Below are 14667 nucleotides of genomic sequence, written 5' to 3' on the forward strand. Positions count from 1 at the left end.
GTGTATATTGGGTTAAATTTTGGACTGTTAGGAGATATTTAAAGAACAGACCCTGCTAGTCCATAAGGGCGCCATGTAAACAAAGAGAAATCCAGTCATAGTACATAACTTCCACATCTAAAAAAATGACAAATCCAGTGTTAGGAAAGAGGCATTAGGCAAACTGGGAAGGGATAGGGGGAAATCAAGTATTTATTTCTAAGCTTCATTAATCTAATTAGCATCCTTTAAAAAATAACGACAATGGGTCAAATATATGAATCAGTCTTATCCCATTTTCACACAGACTTAATCAATCCCAGCTAAAAGATAAAAAGTAATAGAAAACTAAAATAGCCAAATGAAATCTCTGGTTGGTTGATCTCATATAAATGGCTGCTCTTGTATTTAATATCCAATTCTCTTAAACCTAGAAGATACTATACCCCTCCCAAAATGTTTTTAAAAATGCAATATTAAACTTTTGAAAGAATTCAGAGGTTTTCACCAAATATCAAAGGTACAATGCATGTAGACTGATAAATAATATCTATACAATATCCGAAGGAGAAAAATCAGTCAGGTACAGTCTAAAGATACTCTTTCAGAATCAGATGATGTGCATGCCTCTCTAGACCCTGCTACTCTGATTTGATTAAGTTATTCTGAAACTCAATCAAGTGCTTATAAATCTTGAATGTGCACACCAGTCACCTGGGTATCTTGTGAAATCAGATTCTTGCACTTCTAACAGGCTCCCAGGAGATGCTGCTGCTGCTGTTATGTGGACCACAGAGAGCATCAAGGTCCCTAGACTAAAAGCAACTTCAGGATAGGGAACAAGACTAATTCATCAAACCCAGTATGTAGATACAATAAGTCCACAGCAAACATTTCTTGAATAAGCTTCAACATCTAGTTTGTAAAATGTGGAAGTGTAAAGTACGGTGGTTAGGACTGGATTTGGAATCAGACCAAATATGAGTTTATATCTAATTCAACCGACTTCTAGGTGTGTGACCTTAGGCCAATCACTTTGCCTCTCTAAACCTTAAATTTCCTCATCTGTAAAATGGGAATAGATAATAATGACAATTTCACAGTTGTGAAGATTATATAAGATGACATAAGCAAAACATTAGGCATAATACCTTACACAGTGTGGATTTGATAAACGTTAGTTATTATTTATTAATAATAAACAAAATGACTTTTTCATAAACTGTAAAATGTTACACAGATGAGCTACTAATATACTTGTAAACAGCCCAATATTTCTTTATTCTAATTCTATGGTAATATTCCAATTAACTAAAACAAGAAAATGGAAAAAAAACTTTTAGGATATAAATATAGAATGGCATGCACAACTATAAGCTCAATCTCTTTTTAAGTTCATTTCAAAAACTAAGTTCTATATCTAAACATAAGAAGCGAAATAACCTGAGTAATTTATATTTTTATGGGGAAGCGGTGGAGGGGGGAAAAGATTTCATTCCTTGGCATTTCCTGTGTAATTTATATCTATGCCTTCAGGTTCCATAGACCTTTCTTCTGTAGTCTCCATCTAGTGATACTAAACCCATCTGATGAATTGATCATATAGTTTCAGATACTGAACTTTTCAGTACTAGTATTTCACTTTGTTAAAGTTTTAATTTTCTCTGCTGATATTCTCCATCTGTTCACTCACTATGACCATTTTCCCATTTCAGTACCTGAACACATAATATTATAGCAGCTGCTTTAAAACTCTTGGCTGCTAATTTCAACATCTAGGTCATCTTATAGTCTTTCTACTGATTTTTTAAATTCTTGATTATGGGTCATATTTTCTCATGATTTTGAATTTTTATTTCACATGTCTAGGAACTTTTGATTGAATGTGGACATATGTTTTGACTGACTAGTAGATAATATGTTGAAGGGAGCCTGGATTATACCATCAACCTTAACTGGTGTTGAGTTTTGTTCTGCCATGCAGTTAAATTACTGGTGGATATCAAGCTTGGTTTTATTCTTTGCTGGGGTGGGTCTATTTCAGTTAGAACTTTGTTCTAGGGTATGGCTCTTATGCTAAGAACTGATCCTTACTCTTCAAGAGTGGCCTTGCTGGGATATAAACAGAATGAATGAGGTGCTCAGCAAGGTCTCACTAGGTCTACTCCCAGCATCGCATGACCTCTGATATCACTGGCCAGCTCTCAGCCTCACAGCAGGTGGTTGTTAAGTAGGCCTACTCAAGTCTTGACCAGCTCATATGCGGCCCAGCCCTAAGGCAAGGACTTGCATTGAATCTCCACAGGGACTTCTAGGAATCCCCCTTGAAGCAGTTCCTTCTTCTCTAGTGCCCTCCCTCACAAATTCCAGTCACTTTAGAAGCCCAGAACTCCAATTTCTTCCTCCTTGGCTTAATGAGACTGCAATTCCACTTGGGTTCTAATCACTCTGCACTGAAACAGGAAAAGTATTCTCTGGCAGAGAACTGTGTTTCACCGCATGGTTTTTCTTTCTCGTGAGGATGACAGTCCTGGATTGCTCAATGCCTGGAAATAAGAGCCTCATGTATTTTGACTAGTTTTACTGTTGTCTTCTGTAGAGGCTAAGTTCCAAACCCAAGGTCTAAAGTTGAAATTTAGGCTAAATGTTTCTATCTTTCAGTTTTTGTGACTACTTCAGAGGAATATCCTTGTTTTCAGGTGTGTTTAATCAACCTCCTTGGTGGCAGGTCCAGGAGAGGTGGATCCACTTCTGGAGAACCTCTAGTTAGTCCTCCTGGCTTATAAACTGTACTCTGGTTGTAATTTTGTGAGGAAGCAGTTGCAGACTTCATCCAGCATTTTCTGAAGCTCATATTTTTACTTCTCAGGAGTCTCAGAAGCACTTGCCAACACAATTATCTTGTCACCTGATTTCATCACACTGAAAAAGAAACTTCTGCTCATGCTTTGAAGTTACTCAGCTTCCACTGAGGTTTTCAAACTGAAAACATATGATCTGAATGAGTTCTTGGAAGGCAAATTGCCTGTTTTTCTCTTCTTTATCTGTGTATTCTTCAACTCTTGCCCTGGTACCCAGTATCTTCCTTGCTTTGAAATCCTCTGTCACTAGAAACTATAAAATAGCTCTCTTTTTCTATGCCTTTGTCCACAGCAGAAACAATGGGAATGACAGTAAAGAAGTTTCTTCCGTCTGAAGAAAACTGGAGTCAGAGATATGTCTCAGCAGGCTGTTAACCTGAGTCTTTGCTCTCTCTTCTTATAAACCTGAATGAGAATATCAAGCTGGCTGGCTGAATAAGCAGTAAAGAGCTGCGTTTGATTGTAAAGAATAATGAAGTTACACTTAATCACAACAATCATGTCTGCAATGGTAGTTTCAACACCAAGGAAAGATGCATGATGTTCAAGAGAAGCAAATCTTAAGGCAAGGGGACTGCTTGGGCCATTATACCAGAGTTGCCAGTTTCGTCACGGTTGATGCTTTTTAGTTCTTTGCAAAGAAAAGTTTCTCAATTATAGAGATTCTTACTGCTTCTCTGAAATTACACAGATGCTTTGAAATTTTCCTTTAGCTTTTCTACCCACTGTGTCCCACATCTTATTTTTCTAAGGAAGGTTTTTTAAAGGAAAACAGAACTATGAATTTTATATTAAACAATGTACCAACAATAAAAGGTAAAATGACTTCTTATTATGACAGTATGAAGAAGATGCCAAAAAAGCAGATGGATCTTTGTTTACATTGAGAGCAGTTCAATAGTTAGAATAAAGTGACAATATCACTTTTCTCACCTGCAGAGATCCAATGCAACACTTTTCATGGATAATGTCGAAATGTATGCATATTAAATAAAAGCAATCAGAATTAAAAAAAAAAAAAAAGACTAAAAATCAGCTTGTAGGATAGAGCAAGCAATCCAAGGGGGAAAGTGGGACCAAGAAGTAGAAACTCTCCTATCACACACTATTTTAATAGTCATTTGAACTAATAATGTCAGTTTCTACCTCCCATCCTAGAATATAAATTCTATGAATTTGGGAACAGAATTTATTTTGCAAATTACTGCATCTATGCATGTGTCTAGCACTTAATGTGTATGTTCAATAAACATGGCAATGAATGAAAATATAAATAAAAACTGTTATTGGAATTTTTAGAAAGAAGCTGAATTTCTTCACGAAATGAAATAGAGAGAAAAAGAGGACAAATTAAATATAGGCTTATTAATCAAAAGGACAACTTTTGGAAATACAAAACACTTATCCATTACCTAAGATGAAGGAGAAACTTTAAAGAGATACTAATACCTGTCTGCTAAAGATCTGGCTATTACAAGTGCTCTTAGTTCTTGAACTCTTAGAGCTTTTGTCTTCATTATTTTTCCTGTCTCTACGTACTTTCCACAAACTCATAAAACTTAACGTCTAGGATATCACCATAATTAAAAACATCTCAAAGCATTTCCTATAGAAGGTATTACATAAACTTAACATAATAAGTGCTGTGTGCTGAATTATTCCCCCCGAATTCATATGTTGAAGCCCTAACCCTTACTAACTCAGAATACGACCTATTTGGAGATAGGACCTTTAAAGAGGCGATTAAGTTGAAATGAGGCCTCTAAGTGTGGGTGCTCATCCAATCTGATTGGCACATATAAGAAGAAGAAATCTGGATACACAGACACACTAGGGGTGCACGTGCCTAGAAGAACAGACTACGTGAGGACACAGAAAGAAGGCAACCATCTGTAAACCAAGGAGAGAGGCCTCAGAAGGAAAAAAAAGAACCTGTCAATGCCTTGATCTTGGACTTCTAGCCTCTAGAACTATTCTAGAGAAAGTAAATTTCTATTGTTTAACCGACCCAGTTTGCAGTATTTTCCTATGGCAACTCTAGCAAATAAATACAATAAGTAATGACAGAAAATAAATTGCCACATCAATAGTACTGTTCAAACGATAGTTGACAAAAAACTATTTCAGTAACATAACTTTAATTTGGACTAATTTTCTTTATGTTAGGAAGCAAACAGCAAGTAATTTCTAGAAAGATCATTGCATATCCTTCTAATGTAAGAAAAAGATGATTCTATAGAGAGACGCATATACAGTAAGTACTGGTAATAAAACACAAACAGACTTTGCTGAGCAGATTTTATTATGAAATTTGACAGAAAATACACTAAGAAATAGAATTAGAGTTTGAGTACACAATATGCCATACTCTTCAGATTTTAGTCATCCTGAAAAAGAAAAAAGAATTCATTTAGAGGAATTCCTACTTGTATAATGGTTTTAAAGTACCTGTCTGTGAAATTTCATTCTTGACAATTAAGAGTAAGTAATACGCTTTTTTCAAAGTGGAAAGTATTAAAGTTACCTGTAAAAACGGTGTTACTGCACACTTGACTCATCTTCTCTTTCCAGATGAGCTTCTGTTCTTTCAGTAGCCATATTGTGGATTAAATGTAAAGATGAACTTCTATAGATGTAGCAGCCACATTTTGGGTTGAATATTGGGGAATATAAACTAGAAATATCACTACTAATTTGTTTTATAATGAATTAGAATAATTTTAAAACTTAAAATTCTACTTGATTTCATACATACCTTTTCAAATTCGTATGGCGAACTCCAAATAAACCTCTGAGAACTTATTTTTCGAATTGTAAATACAAAAGAATTGGGAAGATAGCACAAGAAGAGACCATACACTATGAGAGCAGGGACATGCTACAGTGTAGAGTCAACAGACCGGGATTCTGATCTTGACTAAGTCATGATCATGGGATATTACTTTGGATAGGCTCAAATTCTTTCCTTGAAAAATAAAGGGGCTTGAGCTGCTTTAAAACTGTAGGATTTAATAAGTTAGTGATTTAGAATATAATGGTTCAGAACAGATTTAAGTCTGTTAGAACACTTCAATATAAAAAAGGAATCATTGGCACTCATGTATAGGAGAACTCATGAAAACAGCACTTGGACATTATCTTCATTTAAGTAGACTTCAAAAATTACTTCAGTTTTTGCTAAGAAAGAAAATCAATTATTCCCTAAGTAACTGCTAGTTCAGAATTTGAGACATAAAAAGGGCCCTGGAGGTATTACCTTTCCTATATTAATAAATACCATATGACAAGTATCTAGTAAAATGTCTAGAACTTAGGAGGTGTTCATTAAATAGAGCTACTGGGGTGGGATGAATCGGGAGATTGGGATTGACATATATACACCACTATGTATAAAACAGATAACTAATGAGAACCTGCTGTATAGCACAGGGAACTCTACTTAATGCTCTCTGATGACCTAAATGGGAAGGAAATCCAAAAAAGAAGGGATACATGTATACGTATGGCTGATTCACTTCACTGTGCAGCAGAAGCTAGCACAGCACTGTAAAGCAACTACACCCCAATTAAGAAAAAATAGAGCTAATATTCTGTTCGTTTTGGCACAGCACTAATTAAGTCACCATACTTTCAAATCTTTATTCTTTCATCTCCAGTATTATTTCCCCTTCACAGTTTCATGTAATCAACTTGATAATCATTCCTTCTATATGAAAATTAGTAATAAGATGGGGCATGGGCAGGGTTGTAGACTACAGAATCCAGCTAGAAATCTACTTTCAGACTGAAATAGACTCATAATGAAATAGAATGATCTTTAGAGAAATTTAATCGTGTAATTTCAAGATCTAACAATCTAGCTAACATCTGGACCATATTTTATTCATAAGTATATCATGAAAAATTTGTTTAATACTTTAACAAAGATACATATTTTAGGACTATTTTTATATAAACTTAGAATAATAAAAAGCTTTATATATTTCTGAAATTTTATAAAATATAAATAATGAACAAATAAAAAATTGATAAGCAATCTTATTTTCTAAATGATTTACAGAAATTGCTAACTAACTACAGGAAAGTTATTGATTTTGGAAATGTTGGCCATTAAGATTTTACTAACAAAAATTATTCATAAGGTATGAACAAGCAAAACAAATCACTATATGTGTATTACATGCATAGGGATGCTGCAGTTGCATTATACTATGCTATATTTTTACTGTTAAATTCACAAGACTAAAGTTATGTCTTTTTAGGCTGCTATTCTTATGCACGAACAATGAAGTCATTGTCAGTATCATTTACCTGAGTTAGCTGTCGGTCAGGAAACAAACAATGAAGCCAGGCTTTGGGTAGATGGGTTCGGGAACCCTACTGTCCACTCTAGTTACTTTCACTTGAGTCTGCTCTTTGAGGAAGGTAGACTTCCAGGCACTGTATATTATATTTGCGTGATGGGTACCATGATGGCCCCCATGACCTAGTGCTTGGACAGAATTTAACATGAGCCACCTTTTTTCCAGGTTACCATGTAGATAGAACAGGGTCAGAGCCAGATTATCTAGTTTCAAATCACACAACAGATTTGTTTTTGAATCCTTACAGCCTTCAGTAAATCTTCTTAAGAGGTAATACAGGATAGTGTTAAGAGGACAAACAGTGGAGTTGGACAAGCTCAGTATAAATCATGGCTCCGACATTTGCTAGCTGTGTAGCCAACAGATACGCTACATACTCTTTAACTCTTAGTGTCCTCATCTGTGAAACAGGGAAATAACAGTAAGTAGCTAATTGAGGTTACTGAGTGGATTAAGTAAGAAAAAAATATTTATAAATGGTTGCTACAGCGTGCTAGGAAAATTGTAATTGTTAAGTATATTTTAAAAAGATTGTTACCGTCTCAGCTATTTCAGCTGTACTGTCAGGCAGCAAAAAACAGTTGATTTTCCACGGTTGAGTCAGATTGTTAACATGAGAATGACATCCTGTACACCCCCTGGCCCCATCCTCTCCAATATGACACAAGCAGCAGTTACTTTCAAAGTGTAAGTAAAACTTAGGGACAAAACTTCAGAGCCAATACATTCTGTCAGCCTTCCACATAAGGTCGTTCTTTCACCAGTGCCAGTCTTGGAGGTTCGAGGCTTAATTCTTATGCTTTCCTTTATTAGGCCACAGCATAACTGCCTAAGCTGAAGCAATAAATGTCTGTAGACTGAGGAAGAACAAGGTGATAATTTTATGAGGTTCAGGATCCTTTAGAGCAAGTATGGGATTGGATGATAGGGAACATAGTGAGGTCAGAACGCTCAAGGAGTCCTAGCACATTTGATACTATTAAGCTTTAAGTATTGATAGAAAAAAGGAGAGGTCTTTAGGAGATTTTATGAATTTTTTTCCCAATGTTTCATTGACGTTTTATGTGTTTTTCAGTAGCATATTTTATGCTAAGTCTTATTACAAAACTAGACACTAATGTAGGGAGATAAACTGTGTTTTTTTTGTTTAAACTGAAAAAACTTTACAATCTAAAATGGCATAGTCTCCATCTGAATGAAGAAAAAATTGAGAAGTAAGCTTGCCTTCTATATACCTTGAGATATATGTTGGAATTAAAAAACTACCAGTTATAAAGTAAGTCAGTCACAGGGATGTAATGTATAGCACAGGGAATACAGTCACAAATACTATAACTTTGTATGGTAGATAATGTATAAAAATACTGAATCACTTTGTTGTACACCTGAACCTATTATAATATTGTAAGTCAATTATACTTCAAAAAAAATATTGAAAGATTCCAACTGAAAACAATTAACATTATATATAAAAATAGGAGATATAACAGTGGTTTCTGGAGACGAAAAATAATTATTTATAACTGTATAGCTAACATAAGTTTGAAAAGTTGAATAAAGTTAATATGCTTCCCAAAAAATATAACTATAGAAAGTGGCATGACAAAAAAACTTGCTGATAACATTCTTGCTTTCTTTTTTATGTTACCAAAGAACTATCCTTCCAATAATGTTCTCAATCCTAAGAAATTTATTAAAGCCTTTCAAATAATCACACTCAGATATTCCACGTTACATATTCTATTCATAACACAGAAAAAAAAGGAAAGTGAGTCAAAACATTTAACAAAGCAAACATAACCCCAGGATCGAAAATCAAACAGATAAATTATTTGAGAAATTTAGTTATGTACAAAGTAACTTTCATGCAAGGTAAAATTCCTAGGTAATTAAATTCTACAAGTTCTTTGATAAATTATATGTAGAAAAGTCCCTTCTAACTTTTTACATTACATGACAGTAAAAGAACCTCTAAAGTACTATTAAGATAGTATATCCTAAAAAGGAAATTGGTTGAAAAAGAATTATGCAGTAGTGCTCGTAGATAATGAAAGTGATTTAAATGTTACCAAATGATTCACTAAAGTACCACAAATACATAGAGATAAATAATTGATACTCCATAAATGAAGAGCCCTTTGCCCAAGAATAAACCGCGTTATTCAAAAAATGACCAGAGGTGCTAAAAGTCAGCCAGTGTTAATATGACTAAGCAGGGTTCAATTTACAACATGCAAACAATATGGATGCTACTTCTAAGAATTTTAGAAATTTACCACATATTAAACTTTATCAGTTGAAAAGACGTAAATCTATTCCAGCTGCCTAGAAATTCATCTAATTTAATACAATTCAATGAATATATGGTGGGAGTTTTGGGGGAAATAAGTAATATGTTAACAGTGTAATAAAATTTTTGGATTTACATCAAAGATTAAATGTATTCTCTTTTAGTAAAATGGTGTTTCTCAGGCTTGTAAAAATCTTCAGACAAAATTCAAATTTTTATGACTAAAAAACCCTAGTTTGATTATGTCCCTAAAGTTTAATTATATATTTTATCCCCCAGTTTGAAACTTTGAAAATCTTGGACTGAGTAATTAATTTCAAAGTATCACTCATTTTTACTTGGGGGGAAGGAGTCGTAGAAAATCCCCATTTAACCCAAGGGTAGTACAGATTACGGACTAAACGTCAATATTTTAAAGAACCACTTCCTTGAAATCTGGAGTCTGGATAATGTGAGGATAGAAGACAGGTAGGAAAAAATACAAGTAAAACTATAAAGAAAATAATTTCAAAACTTTGAAGTATAAAACTGTACTACGTATGGCATAAATTGAACCCTGCTTTATTTTAAGATAAAGCAAAAATAAAAATTAATAGAACAATTCACACTGTTAAGTCAGAGGAAGAACTGCAACCCCAGTTTAACTGATTTTTAATAATTATTGCCCCAATGAGTTTAGAAGAAACACAGCCCAGGAGATGATTGTTTAGCATAGGAATAACAAATTAATATATACAAAATGCAATGCATTAGATAATTTTCTGGTATTGAGTTAGCATTGCATATAGCAAGGATTAGAAACAAAATAGAAATGTCTATTTCCTACCTATATCACTGGCTACCATCTTGGAAAACTTTCTGCTTTTGATCTTCACTGAAAATAATATTTTGATACAAAATGTCAAAATCTATTCAAAGTAAACTACATGAATTAAATGTAATTAAAAGAAAATACTGTAAAATAAAGATACTATACCCTTTTCTATAAAATTATTCACTTTTTGTTCATCATCTGAATTGTGTGGTGATGAAGAACCTACACAAATGAAGACAATGGAAGGAACAGGCACATAGTCAGTCACAAACACTGAGTTGTCACAGGGAAAAGTACAAACAAAGTAATCTGGTAACCCCTAAAACAAGTTCCCATACTACTGGCCAGAAGAAAATATCATGTATATAGTTAATAATAATTCTTATAATATTACAGTAAGAACAGCAATCAGTAGTGCATTATCTTTCATGGTCGACCAATCTCTAGTATATATAAATATTAACCCTAATGTATAATAATTTTTCCATAAGTTACAACCATTTGGCAAAATCTTGGTATACATTATAAGTTAGAGAACAGATAAAGAAAAATATAAGGAGTTATCTGTTTCTGAAAGAAAATGTAAAAATTCTTGATATTAGTTAACTGAATAAGGTTTATCTAGTAGCACTTAGAATCCTGTATAAGTACTATACTGGTAAAGTTTATTTTAGAGTTAGCTTTCTAGATACAAACTTTAAAATCATATATAAATTCTACTAGTACCATAGAGGTCTTTAAAATACTGAGGATGATACTTATAATTTTAGATATGTTCAAATATTTACTTAAATTTAATGAGGTAAGAAATATTTTATTTCAACTGTGACTTTCAATACGTTTCTCTAATAATTTTATAATTAAGCTTTTAGTCCTTTTTCCTTAAAAAGATGTTCTTAATTTTCATTGTATTTCTTTAATCTCTAACACAAACCTTTTATTATAAAGGGAATCCTAAGTAGTATTCTAGTTGACTTTATTATTAGAGTCAAACTACCTATCTTTATAACACATTTCAAATGATATCTCACCCATTAAAATTTTCACCATCTCTCCAGCTATAAATCACCTCCCCTTCTTTGAATTCCTGTAAAAGTTCACCTGTTACTTCTCTTATGATGTTAATCACTTAACGCCCTATATTTTAAGTTTACACACACCTGACCTTTCCCACTGAACTGAATTGAGAAGCTGGGACCCTATCTGATTGATATTTGCATCTCTTTTGGACTCAGTGGAGTGCTTTGCATGTAGGAATCTCTAAGTAAACATTTGCTGAACGAATAAAGCTTTTCTGCTAGAAATGACTATCTAGAACATAACTGGAAGTAAATAAAATGGTTTTTCTACCCTGATTTCTTTTTTATCCCGGTGAAAGTACTGAGCCTTAATAAATAAGGTCAAAATTTGACCTTCCCCCACAAAATCGTACTTTCTTTCTGTGGCCAGGTGGAAAACATCCTTGAAGTCTCTTCTCAGACCAAGTAAAGCCTGTCAACATTGGCAGGATCCAATTACTTCTAAGACAGTCTTATAAAAATTACTCTTTTAAAACTATGTTATTTTTGCTAAATAGCATTTATAGATCCTCATAAATCCTATATCAAAAAATATCACATAAGTAACACTGAGCTCAGCAACATTTTCAGGAATAGAAATAGGGTACACTCCTTTTTCATATAATATAATTCAGATTTAAAGAAGATAATGGTTATGAGAAGATGTTACATATACTTTAAAATATTCATCTCTGATACTACATAACCACATGGATGTACAAAAATTTATTAACACTTGTTTTATTTGATATATTTCATATCAGACTAATAGCAAGATAGCATATCTGAACACAAATATAAAATTATAAAAATGTCCTGTATTTCTAACATAAAAATAGGCAACATAAGCCGTAAATGTGAATAAAAGAAGCAGATATATTTTTCCCCGAACTGAAAATGCCTACTACCAGTTGTCATAACTTCTGTGACAGCTCATGAAAAAGTTCCAAAAATGTTTTTAGCATTTCCTACTTGAATATATTTTTAAAATTAGATTAAATTAACACAGAAAATACATACAGCTTTTGGGTTTTTTTAGGGTACATAGAAACTCCTGAGGGCACCATCTCATGGTATGTAGCCTTGGGTTTTCTTTAATTTGAAATGTATATATACATATACATACATACACACACACACACACACACACACACACACACACAAACACACACACACACACAAATTTTGGATGCAGCACTAAAATATATCCCAACATTAGAGAAGTGCTCAGTGAAGCAATCTGAGTTCTTTGAAATAAAGATCAAATGAAGATGGCAGAAATAATTTTGTATGTTACTTCAGGATGGCAGAATTAATTTTCTATTTCAGAGAGATTGTTGGTTTATTTAAAGATAAATGGAAAGGGAAAACTATATTCATAACTTGGATTTTCTCAGGATGATTTTTGAATAGAGCTTTGATATTAGTTGGCTAAACTGTTCAGATCACAAATCTTGGTTATGGGCTTTAAAAGCCTTTCAGAAAAGTTTCTCTTCACTTATATGTATTATTTCAAATGAACATATTGGTTTTGATAAAGGGCATATGGTTACTTTTCATTTTTATAATAGAGGTCCTCTTCTTAGTATTTATTAGGAATTCAGTTGAACTCCCAACCCACTTTTTATACATTTCTTCTCTCATAAACACAAACGTTGTTTTCTAGTAACTATTTCCAGAGCTTTGTTTTAGTTTCTATGGTAGTTCTTAGTACTTATGCATGACTGACATCCATCTCCTGGTATATGAAACATGTATTAGGTACAACTACTGTCTACCAAAGTGTGGTTTGTTTTTTTTAAAAGTAGTCTTTTCTGATCTGCATGAATGAATATAACTCTTCAGATAACTCTTCGTTCTTTCAGAGCGTAATCAAAGACTAAACTAAATAAACTAAGAGTTTATATCTAAAGATGAGAATTTGTGATTTATCAATGATTTCTGAGGTCTCAATTTTTACTTTGCATTTCAACCTCACCTAAAAATATGCCTGGTGTCATACAAATTTCTGCACGTTAAAACTATATTTTCTTTTCATGTGAACCAAAGAGCACAGTATATTTGAAAATGTTGAATGATGTTTGAGTTTCTCTGGTACAAGAGAGAACCTGGAGGGTTTTTACCAGTATGCATTTTTTTTATATTTATCTATTGAATAATTATGCTGAAATGTACTTACATATTTATCTACAATTACCTCTTGTTGGGTTACTCCAAATTGCTAGAAATATACACCTATTGAAAGTCTGACTTAGGGTGAAAAGGAGTATTAATTTACTTGGGCTGAATCTTGTTAAAACACATTTGATAGTCATTTAATATACTGAAAGACAATATATCACATGTCCAAGTTATCAAATGTGGCTTATAGTCTTAACATACTGACAAGTGCATTCATATGGCCTTTAGGGAAGGTGAGAAGATCAGAATAGTACTGTATATGGTTGGAGGAAGAACAGTAATAATTAAGAGATATTATAATTCTAAATCATATTCAGAAATAACTCTAGTCCTGTGAGATGGGAAGTACGTATTGCTCCATATTATTTGTTCAATGTTATTCTACCAACGTTCAGCCTTAATATTAGGTGCTAATGATATGAGTGATTCCTGTATTCCATATGTTTTATTAGTGTAATGAGTGTACTTAAATATGAAATTTGAATATTAAGAAAACCAGAAGGTGCATATATTTTAAGAAAAGAAATGATTAACTTGAGCAATATCAGGAAAATGCAATTTTAAAAAGAAAACCTCACAAAAGTTCTATTGGTCCTAGATCTAACAGAATGGTAAACTGAAATATGAGGGAGTAAAGTAAAATGCACCTCTCAATTTTTCCCATTCTTAAAATTATTTCTGATGTAGAACTACCTACGCAAGGATCAAAATCTGTCTAAGAACAGTGTTACTTTATGTTAAGAACAATCTTTCCAGTAGAAAGCTGATGAAAATTCCCAGCCAGAATGATTTAATAAATACGTCAGTTAAAATTATGAAGTTAACCTTATTAAATTTTAGCAAAGTTTCAATCCACTAAAAAAAATAGTAAATTCAGGATCCTCCTAATTGTAAAGAGACTCAAAAAGTAATGTTACTCTGAAATATTAATATATACATAGGTTACATGAGACTAATATACGGATAAGAAAGGACAAATGCTTTATTACAGATATAAAATTATATCTCGTATTACTTTGATCAAAAACAAAAACAAATGTAACTAGTCTACAATTATTCTCACTGTCCACAGTCACCATTAGATAATAAGTATTAAAAATCTTTCATAACATTTAGGTGA

At 32.9% G+C, this 14667-nt stretch overlaps 1 protein-coding gene across 4 annotated transcripts in view; it reads right to left on the bottom strand.

Moving 5' to 3' along the window:
- The window catches only part of STXBP5 (syntaxin binding protein 5), a 167646-nt gene that overhangs the window by 35157 nt on the left and 117822 nt on the right, over positions 1-14667 (bottom strand). For 2 of the 4 annotated variants that reach the window (XM_036871184.1, XM_036871183.1), the window contains exons 20-21: positions 10471-10530; positions 10321-10368 (exon numbers count right to left, since the gene is read on the bottom strand). The exons of 1 other annotated variant lie outside the window; for it this stretch is intronic. In XM_036871184.1, coding sequence (XP_036727079.1) covers positions 10321-10368; positions 10471-10530 — 108 coding nt within the window. The remainder of the gene's footprint in view (positions 1-10320; positions 10369-10470; positions 10531-14667) is intronic. One more of the 4 variants, XM_036871185.1, reaches the window with a different exon arrangement.

This window comes from Balaenoptera musculus, chromosome 12 (assembly GCF_009873245.2).
Source record: "Balaenoptera musculus isolate JJ_BM4_2016_0621 chromosome 12, mBalMus1.pri.v3, whole genome shotgun sequence".
Lineage (NCBI taxonomy): Eukaryota > Metazoa > Chordata > Mammalia > Artiodactyla > Balaenopteridae > Balaenoptera > Balaenoptera musculus.